This window comes from Bombina bombina, chromosome 5 (assembly GCF_027579735.1).
Source record: "Bombina bombina isolate aBomBom1 chromosome 5, aBomBom1.pri, whole genome shotgun sequence".
Taxonomy (NCBI): domain Eukaryota; kingdom Metazoa; phylum Chordata; class Amphibia; order Anura; family Bombinatoridae; genus Bombina; species Bombina bombina.
In genome coordinates this window covers 1,018,325,624-1,018,348,504 of record NC_069503.1, presented here as the reverse complement: position 1 = coordinate 1,018,348,504, position 22,881 = coordinate 1,018,325,624, and the positions used below count along the sequence as shown (strand labels likewise).

The window sequence follows — 22,881 nt, the reverse complement described above, 5'->3', positions numbered from 1 at the left end:
TATTTAAACTCTCTTCGCACAAGTTTATTATTATAGTAATAAAATGACAGGAACGTCAGATAAACTGTACTATGCCCCTGTACAGATCCAAACTGGCATTGTCTGAATACCTGTGGCTTTCTGTCAGAACAGTTATAGAAGTCACCTTGTATCCTTCAGCATATTTATATAATATACTATTCTAAAAGTTCAGTTAATTGATATAATAATAAATAAATAATTTATTTAAATGATCGTTCCTAGTTATCTTTATTTATTGTTTGATTGATATTTGTTTTATTTGTAAACCAGTAACAGTGTAAAATTAATGTTTACAGCATTAATATGTCATGGATACAATGACACAGCTGTAAAGGTTTTAATCATTTACAATACAGAAAAAGTCCATGGCAAATGAGTTAATCATACATTGCAGTGGACACAATGTGTAGAAAAGCAGAGGAGGAGGAATGGAATCCATGCTGTCTATCACTTATATTTAAAGTAAGCTGTGGTATGCAGAATATCACATAACTCTCCCTGACCAAGTGCCACAAATAAACACAACGTTAAAAGCTGAGAGCGAAGAAACAACTGCATTATAAACACAGGACAAAAGCAAAGAAATCACTTTATTATTCCTTTTTTTCGTGCAATTTACTTGAAAAAAACAAACAACTAAACAACGTTTGTACCAATGGCTTCAAATCGCATTTTGATCAAGGGTGGTAAGATTGTAAATCATGATTTTTCCATTATATCTGATGTTTATATTGAAGATGGTTTGATCAAGGACATTGGACAGAACCTGCAGCTGGATAATATTACTGACCTGAGAATTATTGATGCTACAGGGAAACTGGTTATACCAGGGGGCATAGACACACATACACATATGCAATTACCTTTCATGGGCACTTATGCTGTTGATGATTTCTACACAGGAACCAAGGTACTGATTCCTATTGATTATTTTTTTCATTGATTTTATTTATATGAAAGACAAGAAACAATGGATTTTATATCAATATTGAAATGAATATGTATGTGTATATGTGTGTGCTGTTTGTGTTTACCTGTATGAATATATGAAAAATGAATGTATTTTTAAAAAATTCACTTTCAGTATTTTGTTAAATGGTACAGGCCATATTTTATGCTTAGATAAGTTGATATATAGGTCAAGATATAACCATTTCATTTTAGTAGATGTGCCTAAAGTGATTGTAAACTTTATCGAATTAAAGGCCAGTATTAAATAATACTCTTAAAAACAGGGGCACTTTAATTCATTAAAGTTTACAATGATGCATAAATACTTACCTTTGCGTTATGGTAAACATAACTCCAATACTCCACCCACAGCTCCTGCTTCATTAGCATATCGATGACAAAACTGGCTTGCTCCAATCCGTTGTGTTGCCCCACGAGCAACAATTGGAGGAAGCTGAATTTGTCATCAATCTGATAAAGAAAGTAGCAGATGCGATAAGTTATGATTTAAATGTGATTATTTTGTTTTTCACAGTTTGTTTGTCTTAAATTTATATTCTTAGAATGTTACTGAAATATAGATATGTGGTATTTTAAGAGATTGCTTTTGACTTTGGTTTCATAGTATTACGGCTAATAAAATAATCTATCTTGAAAAGAATACTTTGCAATACATTGATACTGACTCTTAGAGCAAATGCGTGTGTGGGCAGAACTTATCCACAGCGACTGCTTATTGGCTGATCAAAAAAAACTCCCTCAGTTTTAATGGCACACTCTTCACAAGCATTATAGGTAATTTAAAACCTTTTACTTGTGAAAAAAGGTGTAAAAATTGGTCTTTCTGTAACTTGCAAATGTTGCACTTTGAAAGTCTAGTTTACAGATTTTGCTTTTCAGTCTCTCTAGGGACAGAGGATAAATATTACACAAATGCAAGAGGTGTATAATGTCCTTTAAATTAATATAAATATTTTTTTTAGCACAGAAATATTTGTTTTAAAAAACAAACAGAAATGTAGTACATGTTAACTCTAAGTACCAATGGTAGTTTGCCTGCTAAAGACTAAGGATGTTTTTCACAATATTGACATGCTTTGATTAGTTGTATGATGGCACGTGCCCCCCAAAATAGTTAGTGGTTATTGCTTCAGATCATAAGCTACCTCAGATAATAGAGCCCTCATGAACAAAAATATCTTCTGACACTAATAGCAATTGGTTGCTATGGCAGCTGACAGGGATTCTCTGACCCCAACTGCTATATCCATGGCACCTAAATTACAAAGGAAGGAGTACATTAACCATGACAGATGTGCACCTAATGTTTTCCAATGCAATAAACCCTATTACCTCCACTCATCTTGAATAATACTTACTATGGTATCCTGATCATGTGCACGACAATTAACTATCTATCATGCAGAGCAGAAACGAGGAAGATCGGGTAAGTGACCTGGCCGCAATATACCACATTTGCACCAAATCACTGAATCGTCCGGCATCTGGAATCCTCTGCTGCTGTGCAGAGGAGAAGAAGGAGACGTCAGCAGGTAAAGCACACATGCTGTGCGTAAACAGTGTGGAGCCTAGGAGGAGAATGGCAACGGGAGCTATGCACAACCTACGCATCCCCACCGGACAATCTTGTACAAGGACCTTTAGTTGCTTAGGTCCACCACTGTACATAGGTATACATGTGCTCACTTGTTCACCCAACTGGGAGCCGGCTGAGGCTGGGACAGGTTCTCTCTTTTAAAGTTCTTGCACTTGTTACGGTTCCATGTTTGTCACTTGCATCACTTGTTATGACTAGCAGTGACAAATATGGAACCAGACATTGACCATCTCATTATCCAAAAGCAGGCCCATACTTCCCATTAAAATACTATTAAGTTTGTTGATTAAAATTGTTCTTCATTTTCAATACTGTATTTTTTGTTTTGTTTTTTTGCACTACAGATAAGATATGTGCAGTGTGCATAGGAATTCGTTCATATTTTTTTTCAAACTATAGTCCGCCCCCCAACAGTCTGAGGGACAGTGAACTGGCCCCCTGTCTAAAAAATGTTAGGACCCCTGACTTAAAGGGACACTCAGGTCAAAGTTAAACTTCCTTGATTCAGATAGAGCATGCGATTTTAAAAAACTTTACAATTTACTTCCATTAACAAAATGTGCAAATATTTACACATTTTTGAGTCACCAGCTCCTACTAAGCATGTGCAACAATTCACAGAATATACGTATATGCATTTTGTGATTGGCTGATGGCTGTCACATGATACAGGAGGAGTGGAAATATATATATACAGTATATATCTTTGAAATTCTGTCAGAAAAAAATCTACTACTCATTTGAAGTTCAGACTAAGTGCTATTGCATTCTCTTTTTATCATGTATTTGTTTATTATGTAAATCTACTGTATTTACCGGTCCTTTAACATCAAAAGTAAACTTTCATGATTCAGATAACACATGCAAAGAGTGCACAGTATTTTTATATGCAAACTTTATAAGGCATCAACTCCTACTGAGCATGTTCAAGAGTTCACATTGTATACATATATGAATCTGTGATTCACTGATTGCTTGTACATGATACAGGTGGCAGGAAATGGAAACATTTTTATAAATTGGTCATAAAAAAAACTTCTACTGCTTATTTAAAATTCAGAGTCAATGCTATTGTATTGTCCTTTTATTATGCATGTGGTGATTATGCAATTCTACTGTATTTAATGGTCTTTTAATTGTCCTTTAAAGGGACAGTAAAGTCAAAATTAAACTTTCTTGATTGAGATAGAGTATGCAAACTTTAAGAACTATCCAATATACTTTATTATCTAAATTTGCTTCAGTCTCTTGGCATACTTTGATAAAGAGTAGGCCATTGAGCAGCAATACCAAACACTAAGAAAACTAAGCAAATTTGATAACATTGGCATAGCCCCAATTAGTACTTTTTGTTAGACTGAACTTGAATAATTTATACAAATTATTCAAAACAATCTGCTGAGACATGTTCCCTTTGTATAAGGTAATACTATAATTACCCAAGTAGTAGTCCGGAACCACAGAAGCAGGAGATAGGTAGCAGGAACAAAGTTGAAACAAACAGTAGATCTCTCTAGTAATAGAGTAGCAGGTGTGCTTGGGCAAAACAGGAGAGTAGTTAAAACGAATAGTCCAACGTCAGCACCAGGTTATCCATCAGAAACCATATAGCAAACAGAAAGAGATACCAAAATTGTAAGTAAGGGTACAGATCCAAAAGTCTTTAGCCAAATGATCAGCCCTTTGGTGACAATACAGATAAGGGTCAGGCAGATAACAGAGTCCAAATAACTTGCCAGGGTCAGTAACCTAAGTGCAGGCCAGGAACAAGATTGCCAGGATCTTCATGAGAAAATAACCAATCACTTAATGGGAGACAGAGATAACCTTTTAAAGGGACATGAAAACAATTTTTTTTTCCTTTATTATTCAGACAGAACATGTAATTTCTTTCTAATGACATGGTGAGTCCACAGATCATCTTAATTACTGTTGGGAATATCACTCCTGACCAGCAGGAGGAGGCAAAGAGCACCACAGCAAAAGCTGTTAAATACCTTTCCCCCTACCCACAATCCCCAGTCATTCTAGTTGCTTGTATCAGTTGCAAGGAGGGGTAAAGTTATGTGTCTGATTCTTCAATAAAGAGTTATTTTTTAAGTTTTAAGTTTGCTCTGGTTTTCTTCAGGGTTTAGCCGTAGTCCATGTCAGTCTCTTTAGTAGAGCAAGTGGTGGCTTTTAAGTATTTGGGAATTTGTGGGGTATAATCCGCACTGGGCCTCCCAAGCAGTTTCTTGCTGCCCTTGGTTGAAAGTTTGAGTAAGTTTTCTCAGCCTTTTCTTTTTTTCCACAGGTCCATGTGAGGTAGGAAGCCCCTCTCATACCAAGTGTGCTGTCCTGCTGCCGGACAGATTTTTGAGGTAAGTGCCTATTTTTTTCCCTGTTTTGATATAGGAGAATTTGGCACTTTGACAGTTAATACTGTCTAAATATACAATCAGCCTTCTAGGTTAATGGTTTATTGTATGGCAGTTTTGCAGGCACTGGGGATGTTTGGAGGCTCAGTTTATTATGTTTTCACTTTGGTGTACATGTTTTTGTTTGTGTATTAACCCTTTGATGACCGGGTTAATCTGTAAACAAATTGAAATCCTGCGATCGTACACGTGATCGTGAGATTTCAATTATGGGATCGGGTCAGGAGGGCATCCCTGTGATGCTATGGCACGCCCTCCAGACCATGATCACATCATGGAAGCGCTGTTGACTTTAGGACAGCCAACGGTTATGACGTTCTATTTCGTCAGAACGGCACTAAAGCCCAGTGTAATTATGATGGAATAGAATCACATAACGGCGTTAAAAGGTTAATGGCTACCGTGAGGTTTGTTAGGCCATGCCCACAATAGGCAGGCTAATCTGAGATAGCAAGGACATTTTTGGCGCCCTTTTAGCTGTTTCCTGTTGTTCCTGGATGTTGCAGCTCTGTTGCATAGCTCCTTAGAGGTGGTTCAGCGTTCTCTCCGGTGCAGCTGTGTGGGGGTACGGATCATTTTCTGACTTTGTTTCCAGTAGCAAGCAGGTCAGGTAGGCACCTCAGCAGAGCTTGCTGAGGTGTGGAGGTTGCCTGTTGTTTTTTGGGGGGCTGCTGCTCTGTTTATATTTAAGTTTCTGTCTTAATTTCAGGGACTATAACATTTGTGTCTCTTTTTGCATTCATTTTGTGAAAAATTGTTGCTGCAAGATTTATTGTGCAGTTTATTTTAGGATTTTTTAGTTAAAAAAAAAAAAAAAAAAGTCTGTTTAAAATTTAAAGGGACAGTAACGTTTTTTTGTTTCATTAAAATTCTGTTTTGAACTTAGAATTTTTTACTGATTAAGGTTTTTTCCTTTGGAATAAGATGGACCAAGAGGCCCTGCAAGCTGTTGCTTGTTCTCTATGTTTAAATACTAATGTTGAGCCTCCTATTCCTTTTTGTTCCTCTTGTATTGAGAGAACATTAAATTACAAGGATAGACTTTTTGATTCTGACCCTTCATTGTCTAGGGCGGATGTTGTTCAGGAGTCTCCTGTTCAGGCTAATCCGCAGCTTTCTCCTCAAATGTCCCAATCTTCTGCAGTACCCTGTGTTTCGTCTCAGGTTGGTTTTTCCTTGCAGGATATGGCTACTCATATATTCTCGGCAGTATCTGAGGCTTTGTCTGCTTTTCCTATGTTGCAGGGGAAGCGCAAGAGGAAGTATAAGGTTTCTGATTCTGTTGCACTTGTGTCTAGTGTTTCTTCTCATAAGCCTGAGGAGGAAGATACTTCAGTAGCATCTGAGGGTGAGATCTCGGGTTCCTTTAGTTTTAAAGTAGAGCACCTCCGTTTGTTACTCAAGGAGGTTTTGGCTACCTTGGATGACTCTGAGGCGTCAGTCTTGGTTATTCCTAAGAAATCTAGTAAACTTAATACGTTTTTTGATGTCCCTTCCTCGGCAGAAGTTTTTCCTATACCAGATCGTGTTTCAGATATTATTGCACGAGAATGGGAGAAGCCTGGGATTCCCTTTTCCTCTTCTCCAATTTTTAGTTAGATGTTTCCTATTGCTGATTCTATTAAGGAATCTTGGCAGATGGTTCCTAAGGTGGAGGGAGCAGTTTCCACTCTGACCAAGAGGACCACTATTCCTATTGAGGACAGCTGTTCCTTTAAAGATCCTATGGATAAGAAGTTGGAAGCTTTGCTTAAAAGGATTTATGTTCACCAGGGGTATCAATGGACACCGGCTGCATGTTTTGCTATGGTTACTAGTGCAGCTGCATTTTGGTTGGATGCATTGTCTGATTCTATTCAGCAAGATACTCCTCTTGAAGAAATTCAAGATAGAATCAAGGCTTTGAAGTTGGCTAATTCCTTTATTGCAGATGCTTCTCTACAGGTCATCAAGTTGGGAGCTAAAATTTCTGGTTTTGCCATTTTAGCTCGCAGAGCTTTATGGTTAAAATCCTGGTCTGCGGATGTGTCCTCTAAGTCTAAGCTTTTGTCTATTCCTTACAGGGGTAAGACCTTGTTTGGGCCAGGTTTGGCTGAGATTATTTCTAATATTACGGGAGGGAAGGGGCATTCTCTTCCTCAGGATAAAAGAAATAAACAGAAGGGTCGGCAGAGTAATTTTCATTCCTTTCGTAACTTCTCTGTTAAATCTTCCTCTTCTTCCTCTAAGCAGGAACAGTCCAAGCCATCTTGGAAGTCAAATCAGTCTTGGAATAAGGGGAAGCAGTCCAGGAAGCCTGTTGCTGACTCAAAATCAGCATGAAGGGTCTGCCCCCAATCTGGGAATGGATCTTGTGGGGGCAGACTCTCTTTCTTCTCTCAAGCTTGGGTTTGAGATGTTCAGGATCCCTGGGTGGTAGATATCATGTCCCATGGTTACAAATTAGAGTTCAAGAATTTTCCTCCCAGAGGCAGGTTTCTTCTCTCCAGATTATCTGTAAACCAGATAAAAGGAGAGGCGTTCTTACGTTGTGTTCAGAATCTTTCCGACATGGGAGTGATAGTTCCTGTTCCGGTTCAGGAACAGGGTCTGGGTTTTTATTCCCATCTCTTCGTCATTCCTAACAAGGAGGGAACTTTCAGACCTATTTTAGATCTCAAGAGTGTAAACAAGTTTCTCAGGGTTCCATCTTTCAAGATGGAAACTATTCGTTCCCTTATTCCTTTGATTCAGGAAGGTCCGTTCATGACCAGTGGATTTAAAGGATGCGTACCTGCATATTCCCTTTCACAGGGATCATCACAGGTTCCTAAGATTTGCATTTCTAGACAAACATTTTCAGTTTGTAGTTCTTCCTTTTGGAAGGGTGTTGCAGTGGCTCCTTATCTGAACGACATTCTAGTTCAGGCTCCATCTTTTCAACTAGCAAACTCCCACACGGAGTTGTTGTCTTTTCTGCGCTTCCACAGTTGGAAGGTGAATTTAGGACAAAGTTCCTTAATTTCCGGCTACAAGAGTGGCATTTTTGAGGACCATTATAGATACTCTAGAGATGAAGATTTTTCTGACAGAAGCAAGAAAGTCAACAATTTTCAATACGTGTCTTGCTCTTCAGTCCCTTCCTCGGCCGTCAGTGGCTCAGTGCATGGAGGTTATTGGTCTGATGGTTTCAGTCATGGACATCATTCAGTTTGCTCGGTTCCATCTCAGACCTCTGCAGTTATGCTTGCTCAGGCAGTGGAACAGGGATTATGTAGATCTATCTCTAAAGATTGTTCTAGATCAGATGTCCAGAAATTCTCTTCCATGGTGGTTGTCTCAGGATCTTCTCTCTCAGGGAACTTGCTTTCGCAGACCTGCCTGGGTGATTGTGACCACGGATGCCAGTTTGCTGGGCTGGGGTGCTGTCTGGGGTTAATTAAAGGCTCAAGGTCTATGGACTCGGGAGGAGTCGGTTCTTCCAATAAATGTTTTGGAACTGAAAGAAATTTTCAATGATTTTCCAGTCTGGCCTCAGCTAGCTTCAACCCAGTTTATCAGGTTTCAGTTGGACAACATAACGTCAGTGGTTTACATCAATCATCAGGGAGGAACTCGGAGTTCCTTGGCCATGACAGAGGTAGCCAAGATTATTCAGTGGGCAGAGATTCACAACTGTTGTCTGTCTGCTATCCACATTCCAGGGGTAGACAATTGGGAAGCGGATTTTCTGAGCAGGCAGACTTTTTATCTGGGGGAGTAGGAACCTTATCCAGAGGTATTTTCCAGCTTGATTCTCAGTTGGAGGCAGCCAGAGTTGGATCTCATGGCATCTCATCAGAATGCCAAGCTCCCGAGGTATGGGTTGAGGTCAAAGGATCCTCAAGCTGTTCTGATAGATGCTCTGGCAGTTCCTTGGACTTTCAGTCTGGCATATGTATTCCCTCCGTTTGCTCTTCTTTCTCGGGTCATTGCTCGGGTCAAACAAGAGAGGGCATCAGTGATTCTCATTGTTCCAGCGTGGCTGCACAGAATCTGGTTTGCAGATCTGGTGGAGATGTCTTCTCTTCCACCTTGGCGTCTTCCCTTAAGGAAGAACCATCTTCTGCAGGGTCCCTTCCTTCATCAAAATATTGTTTCTCTGAAGCTGACTGCTTGGAGATTGAACGCTTGATTCATTCTAAGCGTGGTTTTTCTGAGTCAGTCATTGAGACTATGATTCAGGCTCGTAAGCCTGTGACTAGGAAATATTTATTATAAGATTTGGCGTAAATATTTGTATTGGTGTGATTCCAAAGGCTACTCGTGGAGTAGAGTTAGGATTCCTAGGATTTTGTCTTTTCTCCAGGAGAGTTTGGAGAAAGATTTATCTGCTAGTACCCTGAAGGGTCAATTTCTGCTTTATCTATGTTATTGCACAAGCGCCTGGCGGATGTGCCAGATGTTCATTCTTTTTGTCAGGCCTTGGTTAGAATTCGGCCTGTGTTTAGGTCTGCTAGTCCACCTTGGAGTCTTAATTTGGTTCTTAGAGTCCTTCAACAGGCTCCGTTTGAACCTATGCATTCTTTGGATATTAAGATGTTATCTTTGAAGGTTTTGTTTCTGGTGGCTATTTCTTCGGCTCAAAGAGTTTTGGAGCTTTCAGCCTTACAGTATGAATCGCCTATTCTTATATTTCACTCTGATAAGGAAGTTCTGCGTACTGCCTTGAGTTTTCTTCCCAAGGTTGTTTCTGATAAGAATATTAATCAACAGATTGTTGTTCCTTCTTTGTGTCCTAATCCTTCTTCTTATAAGGAGCATTTGTTACACAACCTGGATGTGGTTCGTGCATTGAAATATTATTTGCAGGCGACTAAGGATTTTTGTCAGTCTTCTTCTTTGTTATCTTTTCTGGGAAGCATAAGGGTAAGAAAGCTACGGCTACTTCTCTTTCTTGTTGGTTGAGGAGTGTTATTCGCTTGGCATATGAGACTGCTGGTCATCAGCCTCCTGAGAGAATCACGGCTCATTCCACGAGGGCTGTTTCATCTTCTTGGGCTTTCAAAAATGGAGCTTCTGTAGATCAGCTTTGCAAGGCTGCGACTTGGTCATCTTTGCATACTTTTTCTAAATCTTATAAATTTGATACTTTTGCTTCAGCAGAGGCCTCTTTTGGGAGAAAGGTTCTTTAAGCAGTGGTGCCTTCCGTTTAGGTTAACTGTCTTGTCCCTCCCTTATCATCCGTGTCCTCTAGCTTGGGTATTGGTTCCAAACAGTAATTAAGATGATCCGTGGACTCACCATGTCATTAGAAAGAAAACATAATTTATTCTTACCTGATAAATGTATTTATTTCTTGACACGGGTGAGTCCATGGCCCGCCCTGTTTTTCAGACAGTTTGCTTTTCTATAAAATTCAGGCACCTCTGCACCTTAGATTACTTTCTTTTTCCTTTCCCTTTGGTCAAATGACTGGGGATTGTGGGTAGGGGGAGTGGTATTTAACAGCTTTTGCTGTGGTGCTCTTTGCCTCCTCCTGCTGGTCAGGAGTGATATTCCCAACAGTAATTAAGATGATCTGTGGACTCACCGTGTCAAGAAATAAATACATTTATCAGGTAAGAATAAATTATCGCCTAGATTACGAGTTTTGTCGGTAATGGTGTGCGGTACTAATGAGCAGTTTATGCTCACCACTCACCTACCGACAACGCTGGTATTACGGGTTTTTACAAACCCGGCGTTAGCTGCAGAAAAGTGAGCGTAGAGCAAAATTTTGCACCACATCTCACCTCAATACCAGCGCTGCTTACGGTAGCAGTGAACTGGCAAAACGTGCTCGTGCACAATTTCCCCATAGGAATCAATGGGGGAGAGCCGGCTGAAAAAAAACCCAACACCTGGAAAAAAGCAGCATAAAGCTCCTAACGCAGCCCCATTGATTCCTATGGGGAAATATATTTATGTCTACACCTAACACCCTAACATGAACCCCGAGTCTAAACACCCCTAATCTTACACTTATTAACCCCTAATCTGCCGTCCCCGACATCGCCGACACCGGCATTATATTATTAAGCCCTAATCTTCCGCTCCGGACACCGCCGCCACCTACATTTTATGTATTAACCCCTAATCTGCTGCCCCAACATCGCCGACACCTACATTATATTTATTAACCCCTAATCTGCCACACCCAATGTCGCTGCAAGCTACCTACACTTATTAACCCCTAATCTGCCGCCCCCAACGTCGCCGCCACTATATTAAAGTTATTAACCCCTAAATCTAAGTCTAACCCTAACACCCCCCTAACTTAAATATAATTTAAATAAATCTAAATAAAATTACTACAATTAACTAAATTATTCCAATTTAAAAATAAATACTTACCTATAAAATAAACCCTAAGGTAGCTACGATATAACTAATAGTTACATTGTAGCTATCTTAGGATTTATTTTTATTTTACAGGCAACTTTGTATTTATTTTAACTAGGTAGAATAGTTATTAAATAGTTATTAACTATTTAATAGCTACCTTGTTAAAATAAAGACAAATTTACCTGTAAAATAAAACCTAACCTAAGTTACAATTAAATCTAACACTACACTATAATTAAATTAATTCCCTAAATTAACTACAATTAAATACAATTAAATGCAATTATCTAAAGTACGGAACAAAAAACACTAAATTACAGAAAATTATAAAATAAGTTTTTTAAACTAATTATACCTAATCTAATCCCCCTAATAAAATAAATAAGCCCCCCAAAATAATAAAAAGCCCTACCCTATACTTTATTACAAATAGCCCTTAAAAGGGCCTTTTGTGGGGCATTGCCTCAAAGTAATCAGCTCTTTTACCTGTAAAAAAAAGTACAATACCCCCCCAACATTAAAACCTACCACCCACACACCCAACCCTACTCTAAAACCTACCCAATCCCCCCTTAATAAAACCTAACACTAACCCCTTGAAGATCACCCTACATTGAGAAGTCTTCACTAGTGATGTCGCGAACCTAAAAATTTGGGTTCGCGAACGGCGAACGCGAAGTTCCGCAAAAGTTAGCGAATGGGCGAACCGGGCGAACCGCCATAGACTTCAATAGGCAGGCGAATTTTAAAACCCACAGGGACTCTTTCTGGCCACAATAGTGATGGAAAAGTTGTTTCAAGGGGACTAACACCTGGACTGTGGCATGCCGGAGGGGGATCCATGGCAAAACTCCCATGGAAAATTACATAGTTGATGCAGAGTCTGGTTTTAATCCATAAAGGGCATAAATAACCTAACATTCCTAAATTGTTTGGAATAACGTGCTTTAAAACATCAGGTATGATGTTGTATCGATCAGGTAGTGTAAGGGTTACGCCCGCTTCACAGTGCGCATTGTAGGTGATATACCTGCCTTGACCATGCTTTGCAGACCAGGTATCAGTGGTCAGATGGACCCTTGCCCCAACACTGTGTGCCAGACATGCCATTATAGCAGACTTATATGGCTTTGGCGTTGCTTTTTGGTAATTAGAAGGCTGCTAAATGCCACTGCGCACCACACGTGTTTTATGCCCAGCAGTGAAGGGGTTAATTAGGGAGCATGTAGGCAGCTTTTAGAGTTAATTTTAGCTTAAGTGTAGTGTAGTAGACAACCCAAAGTATTGATCTAGGCCCATTTTGGTATATTTCATGCCACCATTTCGACGCCAAATGCGATCAAATAAAAAAAAATTGTTCACTTTTTCACAAACTTTAGGTTTCTCACAGAAATTATTTACAAACAACTTATGCAATTATGGCATAAATGGTTGTAAATGCTTCTCTGGGATCCCCTTTGTTCAGAAATAGCAGACCTATATGGCTTTGGCGTTGCTTTTTGGTAATTAGAAGGCTACTAAATGCCACTGCGCACCACACGTGTTTTATGCCCAGCAGTGAAGGGGTTAATTAGGTAGCATGTAGGCAGCTTGTAGAGTTAATTTTAGCTTAATTGTAGTGTATTAGACAACCCAAAGTATTGATCTAGGCCCATTTTGGTATATTTCATGCCACCATTTTACCGCCAAATGCGATCAAATTTAAAAAAAACTTAATTTTTTTTGCAATTTTAGGTTTCTCACTGAAATTATTTACAAACAGCTTGTGCAATTATGGCACAAATGGTTGTAAATGCTTCTCTGGGATCCCCTTTGTTCAGAAATAGCAGACATATATGACTTTGGCGTTGCTTTCTGGTAATTAGAAGGCCGCTAAATGCACCTGCGCATCACACGTGTATTATGGCTAGCAGTGAAGGGGTTAATTAGGTAGTTTGTAGGGAGCTTGCAGGGTTAATTTTAGCTTTAGTGTAGAGATCAGCCTCCCACCTGACACATCAGACAACCTGATCCCTTCCAAACAGCTCCCTTCCCTCCCCCACCCCACAATTGTCCCCGCCATCTTAAGTACTGGCAGAAAGTCTGCCAGTACTAAAATAAAAGGTTTTTTAAAAAAAATAAAAAATTTTTTTAGCATATTTACATATTCTGTGGTGTAGCATCCCCCCTTAGCCACCAACCTCCCTGATCCCCCCCAAAACAGCTCTCTAACCCTCCCCATCTGCCTTATTGGCGGCCATCTTGGGTACTGGCAGCTGTCTGCTATTATTTCACAGTCAAAAAAGTGTTTTGTTTTTTTTAAATGTACACTACTGTTACACCAGATATGAGTGGTGGCACTGGGCAAGTGGGCACAGTATACGCTGTGAGCCTGACACACACGCTGGCAGGCAGGCAACTGCAATTAGATTACACAGGAAAAAAAAAAGCAGCCCTAAAAAGGGCTTTTTGGGGTGCTGTCCTTACAGCAGAGATCAGGACTGTAGTGGACACTGAATACACTAGCCTAGCTATCGATTTCCCTATTAAATCAGCAGCAGCTACACTGTCCCTCCTTTTACTAAGAATGCAGCTTCCAAATGAATCTAAAATGGATGCTGTCCAGGAGGTGGGAGGGTCTGGGAGGGAGGGTCTGCTGCTGATTGGCTGTAATGTGTCTTCTGCCTGTGAGGTAGAGGGTCAAAGTTTACTCAATGATAAAGAATAGGGTGCGGATCGAACATCGCATATGTTCGCCCGCCGCAGTGAACGTGAACATGCTATGTTCGCCGGCGAACTATTCACGACATCACTAGTCTTCACCCAACAGGGCCAAAGTCCTCAACGAAGCCGGGCGAAGTGGTCCTCCAGACGGGCAGGTCTTCATCCAAGCCGGGCAGAAGATGTCCTCCAGTATTTAATTGTTGTTAATGTATTTTATTGTAGTTAATTTAGGGAATTTATTTAATTATAGTGTAGTGTTAGATGTAATTGCAACTTAGGTTAGGTTTTATTTTACAGGTAAATTTGTCTTTATTTTAACAAGGTAGCTATTAAATAGTTAATAACTATTTAATAACTATTCTACCTAGTTAAAATAAATACAAAGTTTCCTGTAAAATAAAAATAAATCCTAAGCTAGCTACAATGTAACTATTAGTTATTCAGAAAAAAGTAGAGTCAGAAATGTGAGTTTCTGGCTCCAAGGGCAGATTGCATTTATTAGCACTTACTGTCCCCTACTACTACTATAGGTATCAAAACCTTGAAAAGGAAGAAAATGTGGGTGGAGCAGCGTGTGTCTAAAATTAAAACCTAACTTTTATTTCAACACTTAAAAAAAGAAGAAAAATAATAACATACAATTAAAAACACAAATTCGCGTAGAACTTGGAAATTAGGGTTAAATTGTACCCTTTATTTAGTATTTGGATGGGGTAACGATATGAGAGAGGGGTATCAATATTCAGATATTATATTACTCAGATAAGGTTATCTGAAGAGCTGATATAAGTGTGGATTCTCTTGTATCTCTGACAACTATGTTACTGTGTCAAATTATTGTTGTGCATACATATAGTGTTACTAAAAGTATTTTATCTCTCTGATCTAACTGAATAATATACACCTCCTCTATTGGGCTTGTATATCGAACTGAGGTGATGAAGTGTCGTGTTCAATTAAATTAATGAGAGAATAAACTTTTATGATTTAGGATTTTAGTATTGTGTATATATGCAGAGGTGATTCTGCTATATCTATTGAACTTTTATGATTTAGGATTTTAGTATTGTATATATATGCAGAGGTGATTCTGCTATATATATTGAAGTTCAAATATTGAGAAAAAATGTATAAATCGAGTTACAGTACGTTGTAGAGATAAGTGCCTTTAGCTAATGCTTAAATAGCAATTTTTATATTAGTCCTTACACAAGTAATAGGAGCATTCCCCTTATTTCTGGGGTACTGTGCTTTATACAGAAGTTGTTGTATCTTTTCTCTTAATTTTGTTTAAGTGAATATATCTGCAAAATTAAATCATGCATGTAGACACTTCTATACATATGTCCTAGCCATTACATCAAGAAAACTAAACCAATAAGAACTCCAGAGAAAGGCTCTTTCCCATGTGGAAGCTGTTCAACTTGCTCACACATGATGAAAAAGAAAAAAACTATCACAGACAGATTTGGCAAATCACACCAAATCAAAACTTACTTAAGTTGTAACACGGTGGGACTCATATATGCCCTCCAATGCAAGTGTCCCTATACTTACATAGGAATGACCACTAGAAAGTTACACACAAGAATCATGGAACACTTAAGAAATATTCGTAATGCTCCCAAAGATTTACAAAAAGATAAAAAATTAACATCTGTAGCATCTCACTTTCTAAAACACCATCATTGCAAAACCTCTGAACTGGAATGCTATGGCGTCCAAAAGCTGTCCTTAGGACTAAGAGGAGGAGACCTAGAGAAGGCCCTCCAAAAGATAGAAACTAAATGGATATACCTTATGGATTGCGTTCATCCAAAAGGTTTAAATGAACAAAACAATTACTCAATGTTCTTATAACACTGAAAAAGTGTTATCTGAGTAATATAATATCTGAATATTGATACCCCTCTCTCATATCGTTACCCCATCCAAATACTAAATAAAGGGTACAATTTAACCCTAATTTCCAAGTTCTACGCGAATTTGTGTTTTTAATTGTATGTTATTATTTTTCTTCTTTTTTTAAGTGTTGAAATAAAAGTTAGGTTTTAATTTTAGACACACGCTGCTCCACCCACATTTTCTTCCTTTTCAAGGTTTTGATACCTATAGTAGTAGTAGGGGACAGTAAGTGCTAATAAATGCAATTTGCCCTTGGAGCCAGAAACTCACATTTCTGATTCTACTTTTTTCTGAATCATTGATTCTTGCATAAGCACTCCAGCAAGTACCCACTGTAAAAATAAAAGTAGGTACAAATAGCAGTCCCTATTCACGTGTGTAGTGCGGTTGCAATCTTTTGCGTTTTCTAGTAGTTCACATTATCCTATTCTCCATATAGGATTTCCGCAACCAGAATAGCACACACATTAAAATATCAAAAGAAAGTATGGCAAATAAATTTGATAAAGATAAGCAAACCAGGGAGCAAAAAAGACAAAGTGATCTTAATGAAGTGTTCCAAGACTCGTCTAGTGGAAACTCTGATATAACACCGAATAATTTAGACACTCTGCTAAGAGAATTACATAAAAACCTGTTCAAACAGGATAAATTATGGTGGGATGAGCAGTTCTGTGAGCAATACATTCAGAGAAATCTTATCCCAAGAGGACTGCGAATTCAACTTTTCCCAGCCTTTGAATTCAGAAGAAAAGAACTAAGCGTTGAATGGGAAGAAGCTTTGAGCGAATGTTCAGCTAAACTAATGAAAATCTTGATAAAACATAATTCATCTGAATATGAAAGACTGGAAGACTTAATCAAAGTACAGAATGAACAGCTAAAACAGTTCGAAAATCTTAAAGAATTTGAGAATGCATACAAGAAATATCAAAAAGAACTCGACAAGTATGAGAATGAAATTAAATCAACTAAGAAAGGTAAACTACAAAGAGATATTCAGGATTTCCAAAACAACAAAGTTTATAAATGGAAAAATAAAAACTTTACTTCCAATTACAAAACTCAAAGGAGAGTGAACATTGTGGAAACTGATGTTTCTGATACTGATAATGAGGAACAGGAAAATGATGGCAAAGAGCAACAGGAAGAACCCTCAACATCAAAGAAATCATCTACTATTGAAAACAGAAAAAGAAAGTCTTTTTTAGAAGACGATCTAAGTTCAGATTCAGAACCACCAGAAGAGGTGGGAGGTTCCAACAAAAGAAACACAAGGAACAACAACAAGAAGAACATCAAAGACAGATTCCAAAAACCTCAGAGACGAAATCTGAGCCCATTCTCACAATTAAGAATGAAGAACTAAGAATTATAAATCTCTCAGAGAAAAGACTTTCCAAACACCATAAAAGTGTTCTATCCAAAGGATTATCCTTTTGTCCCAATTCCCAACTGGACAAATTCAAAACAATAAAGGACATCCAACTTTTCCTTCGTAAACTTCTCCTCAAAAAATATTTCGCAAATAAAGATACTCAAGAAAATATATCTAACTTGTCAGAAGAAGAACTAGAGTCCCTAAGAAATTTAGAAGATCTACTAACAGAACAAGAAATCCCAGAGGAATCAAACTGGAGAAAACAATTGAAAAACAAATCTAAATTTGTACCAGCCACGAACATTAGCTCAAACATAGATGTATTCAATCAAATAGTATGTAATTCAATCAACGAACTCAAAATTCAGACAAAAGCCAAAAACTTGACCAAAAAAGAAAGAGAAGCATTAAAAGAGATGGAAGAATGGGACGACGTGATCATCCGAAACGCAGATAAGGGTGGAAATATTGTTATATGGCCTGAAAGCATGTATCTAAAAGAAGCATCCATTCAATTGAAAAATTCTGTATGTTACAGAGAACTTTGGAGCAATCCTACAGAACAATTCCATCAGCAATTCAACAAATTAATTGAAGATGCAAAAAGAAGAGGCCTCATTACAACCAAAGAAACAAAATTTCTAAATGTATCTCACCCAAAAACAGCCACGTTTTATTTGATCCCAAAAATTCATAAAAACAATAAGCAACCTCCTGGTCGTCCAATAGTATCAGGAAACGACAACTTAACCGAGAAAGCAAGTCAGTACATAGATCTCAGACTCAGACAATTCCTAACTCAACTTCCATCATATGTGAGAGACACCATGGAAGTATTGCAAATCATTGAAGATATTCATATTTCCAAAACAACTTGGTTAGTAACCTCAGATGTCGAGTCTCTGTACACTAGCATAAATCATCAACTCGGACTCAATGCTGTAAAATACTTTCTAGACATGTCATCAGAAGAAAGTCAAGATTATAATGAATTCATGATAAATCTACTTAAGTTCGTGTTAACTAAAAATTATTTTCTTTTCAATAACAAATACTATCTTCAAACCCAAGGAACAGCGATGGGCACTGCATGTGCACCCACGTATGCCAACCTGTTCCTAGGCTGGTGGGAACAAAAACATGTTTTCTCAGATATCAACGATCAATACACCAAATACATCCCAATGTGGGTTAGATATATCGACGACATCCTATTCCTATGGGAAGGACCAGAATCTGAATTGGATAATTTTCTTGAACATCTAAACAACAATAAATTAAATATAAAACTAACTTATGAAAAAAGCTTAACCAATATATCCTTCCTAGACTTACTCATTCAGAAGAACCCTGATGGCACACTCTCAACAGACCTGTACAGAAAAAGAACAGCCACTAACAACGTACTTCACTCAACCAGTGCACACGCACCCAATACCACCAAATCGCTACCCATAGGGGAATTTCTTAGGATCAAACGCAACTGCTCAGACGAGCAAACCTTTAGAAAAAGAGCCACAGAACTAGAAAACAGGTTAAAAGTGAGAGGTTACAGCAAAAGGTCCATTCAAAAAGCTAAAAAAAGAGCATATAATACACCCAGATCTGACCTATTGAAGGTCCGACCAAAAAAACAGGATAAAAAAACAAGACTAGTCTTGACCTATAATGACCAATCACAAGAAGTCATCAGAATCATTCAAAACAACTGGCATATACTACAAGCTGATCCAATTTTAAAAAGTATAATTGGTCAAAAAGCAGAAATCAGCTACAGAAGATCAAGAAATCTAAAAGAAAGATTAAGTCCTAGCCATTACATCAAGAAAACTAAACCAATAAGAACTCCAGAGAAAGGCTCTTTCCCATGTGGAAGCTGTTCAACTTGCTCACACATGATGAAAAAGAAAAAAACTATCACAGACAGATTTGGCAAATCACACCAAATCAAAACTTACTTAAGTTGTAACACGGTGGGACTCATATATGCCCTCCAATGCAAGTGTCCCTATACTTACATAGGAATGACCACTAGAAAGTTACACACAAGAATCATGGAACACTTAAGAAATATTCGTAATGCTCCCAAAGATTTACAAAAAGATAAAAAATTAACATCTGTAGCATCTCACTTTCTAAAACACCATCATTGCAAAACCTCTGAACTGGAATGCTATGGCGTCCAAAAGCTGTCCTTAGGACTAAGAGGAGGAGACCTAGAGAAGGCCCTCCAAAAGATAGAAACTAAATGGATATACCTTATGGATTGCGTTCATCCAAAAGGTTAAAATGAACAAAACAATTACTCAATGTTCTTATAACACTGAAAAAGTAAAATATACCATTCAAATTATGCATGAAAATTCATACAATTATATTAATAAGCCTTGGTGTTCCTATAACAATTCATATCAAAATAATATAAACGTTAAGGTTTCTTCTGTAAAACAACATAATGTATTCAGTAAAAATTATTTCCTAAAATCCATCAATTAGAATTCAATTTATGTTGCACTCGCACAGTTGGTTCTCCTGGTCTTGTTGTGTCGGCGCTCACACAGTTGGTGTTTCTAATTTCAGTGCATTATAAACCACCTCACATTGTTTTTTACCTTTCCTCCACAGTCGACACACTCACCCCCAACTTTCCAATCACATTCACTCCTTCCCTAGTCCTATCTTTCACCTGACCCCCCCTTATTCTTTACCCACCATTTTATATCCACAATTACCCCTTCATCCCCTACAACACCATCACCACCATTTAAGAGCACACCACACCCCTACTCACAAGAATCTAACCTCACCGATTACTCACCTTTCAAGTATGACACTTGTTCCTAGTATCAAACACAATTACACATATAGTGTGAAAAAGCATCCCTACTAAGCCCATCAAATTCCCCGAATATAAATGTCTCACATAGCTACATCAAAAGGGTATATTAATGTTGTCACAAGAAATTGAAATCGCTAAATCCATTGTATAAAAAGAAAATAAATCTCCCAAAATTATCCTTGTCAACTTAAGTATATCAGAATGAATATATCATCTCTTACAGCACCCACTCTTTTTCTTCATATCTCTACAGAAAGTTTATCCAAAGCAATTTTCACATTGTTAGCACATCAGCTCACTGTCACGCTTGTCACTCCAAAATGACCAATTCACACCCTCATAAGTTAATATAACATTTATTCTAGAAGTATCCTCTTAACATAAATTGAATAAAAATCTATTAGCAGTATGTGCATCTGTCAGAAGACGATATAATGGGAAACAACCTAGGTTTAATCTACAAAAGTCTGATCGATCTGTTCAACCTAAGTGCATGCCATATACATACGATATCTTCCAAAAATTCTTCTTATCCTCCCTTGTATTGGCATAATTACATTAATTAAAACATAAATAATATGAGAGATATTAATGAAGAATCAATATTAACTTAAAACTTACATGCGAGTTATTAACCTAAAGTACATGGCTGTATTGAGTCCATCTATACACATTATCCATACTATTCATAGTCTAAACCTACATCTTGAGTCATTGTAGTATAGCGGACACTTATGAAAACTTATAAATGTGTTGCGAACGATATCGATCAAACAGAGATATGCATAAAGTATTTCAATCATCTCAGAAATATGCGTCAATAATTCTATAGAACACATTATTAGTATTATATCAAAGTTTAAGAAACAATTGAAATACATTCAAAGAATAAGATATCCAAAAAGACAGTGACGTAATTCAAACACCCATCAATCAAATACAGAGGGATTCCGATTGGCGACCAACCGACAATAGGGTGGAGCAAAGCCAATAAATTACCGAAAAATGTTGCGCGCGTCACCCTTTGAAAAAGCCGGAATTACAAACGGCGAAACATGTTAGGGAGAGGTTGACATCTCGATTTCAACCTATTTAGTTTTTAATTAGCAAAAGAACGTAGAACTTAGACAACAAAATGAATGCATGAATGAGTATTGGGGATTAATTTAAAATAAGTTGGGGAAAGCTGAAGTGGATGCTTCTATATTCAGTAATACAAAAATACGATGTGAATGTAAGGATAACAAAACCATTAATATAGTGTGAATGTGAAAAGAAAAAAAGTGTGACTCCTAACTTTACTAAGTAACTGCCGTTATAGAAGTTTCAGTATTACTTGACCTGATTACACTACAATTTATCTGACGCTAGTCAATATTCTAAAAGACCACAAGACTGCTATACCTAAAAATATACCGGCTCCCAAACAATACTGCTGGAAACCGGGGGACTATTGCAGATTCAGCTCAGTTGTTATTGCTAACAAACTAAGACCCACACTTGTTTAGTCCACCCAATAGTATAATTATAAAGAGATCTATAAATATAAGAAAATCTATCTAAGCAAGCTATCAGGGTCTAGATATATAAAACCATTACGGTATTACACAGTCGGCCGTATTAACTAATAATACAAGTGAACTGCAAGAATATATAAACAATACTGTGAACAAATATTGTACTAGCAAGTATGACATAATACTGAATGGACCAAATATATACAACAGTGTCAGCAAATAAAGAAATAATACATCAGGTCAAGTGTAGTGACTTCCAAGAAAATTCAAGAAAAATATACAAAGTTATGTAACATACTGAATCACACAAAACTGCAATTAATTCAAAGCCAATATACATACATAGATACTAAGGGGAAAGAGCAATTAGCTCGATACTGATTTGATTCTATATATATAAAATAGAACCAATAACTACCTCATTTGAAGTTTGTGACTTCAATACTCCACAAGTATCCATGTTTACTAGAACAAATAGGTTGAACAAGAAGCACAATAACCACTAAGTCACATTATCACACTAAGATATCGATCACAAGTATTAACCCATATCATCTCCAACTATTGATACAAAGTATCGGCATTAACGAGTTAAACAACAAAATACATATGTATAGAAGTGTCTACATGCATGATTTAATTTTGCAGATATATTCACTTAAACAAAATTAAGAGAAAAGATACAACAACTTCTGTATAAAGCACAGTACCCCAGAAATAAGGGGAATGCTCCTATTACTTGTGTAAGGACTAATATAAAAATTGCTATTTAAGCATTAGCTAAAGGCACTTATCTCTACAACGTACTGTAACTCGATTTATACATTTTTTCTCAATATTTGAACTTCAATATATATAGCAGAATCACCTCTGCATATATATACAATACTAAAATCCTAAATCATAAAAGTTCAATAGATATAGCAGAATCACCTCTGCATATATACACAATACTAAAATCCTAAATCATAAAAGTTTATTCTCTCATTAATTTAATTTAACACGACACTTCATCACCTCAGTTCGATATACAAGCCCAATAGAGGAGGTGTATATTATTCAGTTAGATCAGAGAGATAAAATACTTTTAGTAACACTATATGTATGCACAACAATAATTTGACACAGTAACATAGTTGTCAGAGATACAAGAGAATCCACACTTATATCAGCTCTTCAGATAA

At 37.5% G+C, this 22,881-nt stretch overlaps 1 protein-coding gene across 2 annotated transcripts in view; it reads left to right on the top strand.

The window, feature by feature from the left end:
• Positions 1 to 531: 531 nt before the first annotated feature.
• The window catches only part of DPYS (dihydropyrimidinase), a 268,242-nt gene continuing 245,892 nt past the window's right edge, over positions 532 to 22,881 (top strand). The window contains exon 1 of one of the 2 annotated variants that reach the window (XM_053715274.1): positions 532 to 931. In XM_053715274.1, the coding sequence (XP_053571249.1) occupies positions 677 to 931 (255 nt within the window). In that variant the 5' untranslated portion in view covers positions 532 to 676. The remainder of the gene's footprint in view (positions 932 to 22,881) is intronic. The other variant, XM_053715276.1, reaches the window with a different exon arrangement.